We start from the raw sequence: 4686 nt of genomic DNA on the forward strand, positions 1-4686 counted from the left end.
AAATGTATAAGGACAACTAACACCAAATTTTGGCCTGGTGTGGTGGTATAAACCATCTCAGTACTTAAGTGGGCGCCATCTTTTCTGGCTTCTAATTTGACCCCATCTCCTCACTGAGAACAGTCAACTGAACTAGCCAAACCCACAGGTAGTGCCTGTTGACTGTCCTCAGTCAGCCCCACTTTGCTTTGGTGATTATGTACCCACCAGGGCTGTGGACAGACTTCATAGACCAAGGTAGGCAGCAATAGAGTCCCACTGAGGGGAGACACTAGGATGTGCAACTGTGACATCCTTGCTTCCTGGTTTTCAAAGCCGCATTAGCATGTACACACCTGGCTAAAATCTGTCTCCCTACTCCTGTCCTGCTCAGCTGCAAATAGAAAAAAGATGAAGCGGACACAGGGACTTCAAGACACGTTTGTCATTTTAATATCTTCGTCAATCATTCCCATCTCCCGTGGGGCTCTCTATACATGATCGAATGCTTCTCTCCGATCCAGTGTGCACAGCACATACTCTCTGGGTCGACACCTGTATTAACTACAGACCGACTCTTTGTAACCAGGGCAGATACAGAAACCTTAAACCCATCCCACAACAAAATTGCAAAGGTACAGCCTTGTCCTTGGACACAGACAGGAAAGGAAGCTGGCTGAAAAAACGGAACAGGAGGTCAGGGAGGACCACAGCCTGTCGGAGGCAACATGGCGGCCAAGAACCCCATCAGAGCAGGGCAAGTGCCTTCCACCTGTAGTCCCAACACTTGCTGACTCAAGCAGAGCCATTCTGGGCTACAGAATAAGACTCCGCCCCTCATCTCATCCCTGCCTCTCCAAAAAAGAGGGAGACATACTTTTGATTGAGTGGCCTGGCATGTGCCTGACTTCAACCCCCAGCACCTAATAGTGTGTGTGGCCCTGCGTCTGTAATTTTAGAACTTTGGAAGTGGGGGTAGGAGGATCAGAAATTCAAGGTCATCCTCAGCAACATAGCAAGTCAGGGCCAGCCTGGGCTATGAGTCCCTGTCTTTAAAAAAAAAAAAAAACAGTAACAACAACAACAACAAAAGACCTTCAACTACCTTTTCCCCAACACTCTTGGAGTCTAGGGCCTGTTTTCAAAAACACAAAATCTGTATTGTCCTGTAAGCCAGCAAACATAAAAGGAAGTTTTATGGAACATTCTCCCACCTCAGCTTTGGGCGTGTCCCCTTCCTTCTTGGGCTGTGGTACAGAATAGTATTTAAGTATCCGATTAGCATTCAAACAAAGAGTTTTTGAAAGGAATGTGAAAGACAAAAAAAATGCCAATCAGATTTTCCCCATCTTGCTGTCTGTAGCCTCCCATAAAGTTAATTTGGGACGTGGCTCAGAAGCCTCCCAGCAAAGTCTTAACGTCTTGGGGAGAAGCATTTGGGGCATTCACTCTAGCGAGCTAAGGTCATTTTGTATAAACTCCAAAGAGTCATTCATTAAAATTAAATGTTCGCCCTCACCTCAGCCCTTTTTTTAAATGCCGCCGACCCTGCCTCTTCCATCTTGGTCTCAGCGACAGGGGTTACATTCGTAAAATATATAAAGAAAAATATAAGGGTTACTTGACTTGGTGACCATATAGTGCACTCCGACAGCTGGCCGCGCATATTTTCACCATGAATACCCCTTACTAAAAGTAAATCATTGGGTAAAGATAGCTGGAACGTGACAAGAGTCCAGCAGGGCGCACGATGCTACATGTGGAAGAGAAGCCGGCAGGCGCACCCGGCAGCGTCTCCAGCTTGATCACCAGGGGCTCAGGAACTCTGAGGTAGATGGGAACAGAATGCGAATGGGTTCACACTTGGGACTGCACCGGAATGCGAACTCCTGCAGGCAGAATGCCTTAGGGCTGGGAAGGACAGTTCACTCTCAAATTGTGGAGTTCCAGTACAAAGCTCCCCAATTTCTGGGAAGCCTGTTTTTTTTTTTTCTCCGTTTGCAAAAACACTTTGTTACATCCTGACAAGCCATCCTCTATCACAAAAAGTAGAATTTCATCCCTAGAGTCTTGAGTTGTGGCACATGCACCTCCTTGTCCATTCCTTGTTCCTTTCCCGGCAATTGACAAAGTTCCAATGGCTACAAGCCACGTGCCCTGTTTGGCCAGTCCAAAAAAGGCAAACAGGAGTTTATAAAGTTGTCTAAGGGTCTCTCCCATCCGGTAGGTCGAGGAAGATTGACTGCTAGAGAGTTCAAAGATCAGCCTTGGAGATCTAAAAACAGAGGCGGGAGGACTTCCAGGACGCACTTCTGTCCCCGGAGTAAACCGATCCGTTCGGGTTCATACCAAAGGGAGCTGAGGGAGCGGCTGCTTCAGGATGCTCCCCGACTGGAAGGAGCAATCGCAGGGTCCTCCTCTGACTGGCTCAGAGGCCCTAGGCAGGCCTTTCCAGACACAGAGAGGCCAGACACCCTTGGAATCTGATGTCACTGAGTTTTAAGAGACTCACACATGAAATAGCAGCACTCCCTGGGCTTTGATATTGAAGCAAGTCCGTCCCACTGCACCAAAAAGTCTAAGCTTCATTGGATTCGTTTGTTCTTTTGGTCATTTCCCCCCACCCAGAAAATGAAAATACACAGAATTATAAATAATTGGGCATCAGTATATACATATTTAAATAATTAATTTAAGTATCTTACACCTGTTTTTGCAAACAGTTCTCCATGGAGAGAAAGTGCTCCTCCTGAGGGGTGGGGTGTGCTTCCGAGGCTGAGGCAGGGCTCCGGAGGGTCACAGTCTAGGAAGGAAGTGGGTTACCTTCATGGTAGGTGACACTCGGTTTCCTTTCTTGGTCCGCCCGTTCTTACTGAGGGCCATGAACATGCCGGGATGAGCGTAGGATTCGTAAGCGTTGTAATTGTTGGGCAGAAGAATCTCTTTGAATTTACACTCATCGGTAAAGAAAGGCTAAGAAAGAGGACACAGGGTGAGCCAGGGACCTGTTGCAGCAGGGTCCAAGAGGTCTTTCTAGGCAGGGTGTCAAGTCTGTCTGTCCCAGGCTTCAAGGAGATGTTAAGCCCACGCTAGGCGGAGCATAGCTCACCTGCCCTGTCCCTATCATTCTAGTATCTCCTGCCGCGCGCGTGTTCTGCCTGTTGGGACTTATCTCCATTGGACCCGCCTCTCTCCTAGGATGAGTTAAGTACCCACCTACGGCTGGCAGAAATAGGGTGGGGCAGTCCCTTTGGTCTGAAAGTCCAAGCTGCTTCTGGCTATTTTGGCTGGAAACCTCGAGACCCGGTAACCAGACGCAAGTGCGTGCGTGTGGGTGGGGTGTGGGTTTTACAATCCTGCTAGCCCTGCACAAGGTCTCCAGCAGGTGCCCAGCCAGACCCCCCGGGTACTTACCACACCGAAGAGCTTGCCCCTGCTGCTCATGGCTACGAAGAACCGGCTGGCCACTCCGAAGATGCTCACCACGCCCCGCTGCACCGGGGAGAGCTCCAGAAGGCCTGGGGTGGGAGTGGAGGCGCAAGTCAGAAAAGAGTAGGTGACCCTGGGCCCACACAGACCCTCCACCTATGAACCTCTGGAGACCTCGATGCTGGGGTGAGTGTTAAGTGAAAAACTCGGGGTCCCTAGCGCAAGCGTTAAGAGCTGGTATTCCCCAAGGCTGGCCTCAGTCTGGGCACTTGTCCCGGGCTCCCGTGGGTGCGGACGGGCGAAGGCGCTGGAATTTGCGGCACCGGGAGCCCAGGCTTCCGAAGGCGGGAGGCGGGGCCTGGCTGGCGGTACGCTCCCGGTCCTCGGGTCCTAAGGGACGGAGCTTGAGCCGGCACCGTTCCCGGGTCTGCTGCTCGGGTCCCCACCCTCCCGGCACGCCCCACACTTACTGTCGCCGGTGTCTGCGTGCACGCCGCCGATGCGGCCGTCGGGCAGCACCTGCAGGTGGAATCCGATGCCCACGTTGCAGTAGAGCCGCCGCAGTCTTTTGAGGCCCAGCAGGTAGTCCCCTGCGCCGCTGCGAACCGCCGCCTGCGGGGGTTGCGCGGCCACTGGCAGGCGCGCCAGCGAGCGGGCCACCAGGCCATCCCAGCCGCGCCCCAGTTCGGCTGGCCGCGTGCCGTTGGGTGCGGCGGCCCCTTGACCCACCAGGGCCACCAGCAGGGCCACCAGGACCCCGGGCAGCAGTGTCCCCGTGGCCGGCCCGCGCTTAGCCATCCCGGCCCGCGGGCCGTGCGTGCGCTCGAGCGACGGGCCGTGAGTCCGGCGAATGCTGCGCGACGGTCGAGGCTACGGGAGCAAACAGGCCTGCAGCGGTGGCGGGACAGTCCCCGCGCGCCCAGCCCCGCCGAGCAGCGGTATATATAACCGGCGCCCCCTCCTACTCGCCGGCCCGCGGGGCGTCGGTCGACTGGGAGCCGGGGCGCAGGCCGCCTGCCAATCACCGCCGGGGGAGGAGGCGCGGACCGGGTGGTGCCTACTGTCACCTGGAGAGACCCCAACCCCTAGCTTTTGGCTCCGCCCAGCACTCGAACCTGTTAGTTCCGCCCCTCGGCTCTTGGCTCCACGGAGCATCTCTGGTCCTTCCTCCTTGCGCGAGGACCTTTGGGAACCCACCAGAATCTGGATCCTTTCTGGTGCGCCAAGGATTGGCCTGGACTGAGGGTGGGAAGCAGCCTAGCCACATTGTAGTTTAGT

General features: G+C 54.1%; 1 protein-coding gene across 1 annotated transcript; it reads right to left on the reverse strand.

Annotated features, from left to right (window-relative positions):
* Positions 1-489: 489 nt before the first annotated feature.
* Positions 490-4206, reverse strand: Fgf4 (fibroblast growth factor 4). Its single transcript, XM_048458537.3, has 3 exons — positions 3879-4206; positions 3394-3497; positions 490-2952 (listed from the first exon to the last, which is right to left on the reverse strand). Exons 1-3 carry the CDS (start codon positions 4204-4206, stop codon positions 2776-2778), a joined length of 609 nt encoding a protein of 202 aa, XP_048314494.2. The 3' UTR covers positions 490-2775.
* Positions 4207-4686: the final 480 nt, after the last annotated feature.

The sequence above is a fragment of the Myodes glareolus genome, chromosome 7 (assembly GCF_982192425.1).
Source record: "Myodes glareolus chromosome 7, mMyoGla1.1, whole genome shotgun sequence".
Taxonomy (NCBI): Eukaryota; Metazoa; Chordata; class Mammalia; order Rodentia; family Cricetidae; genus Myodes; species Myodes glareolus.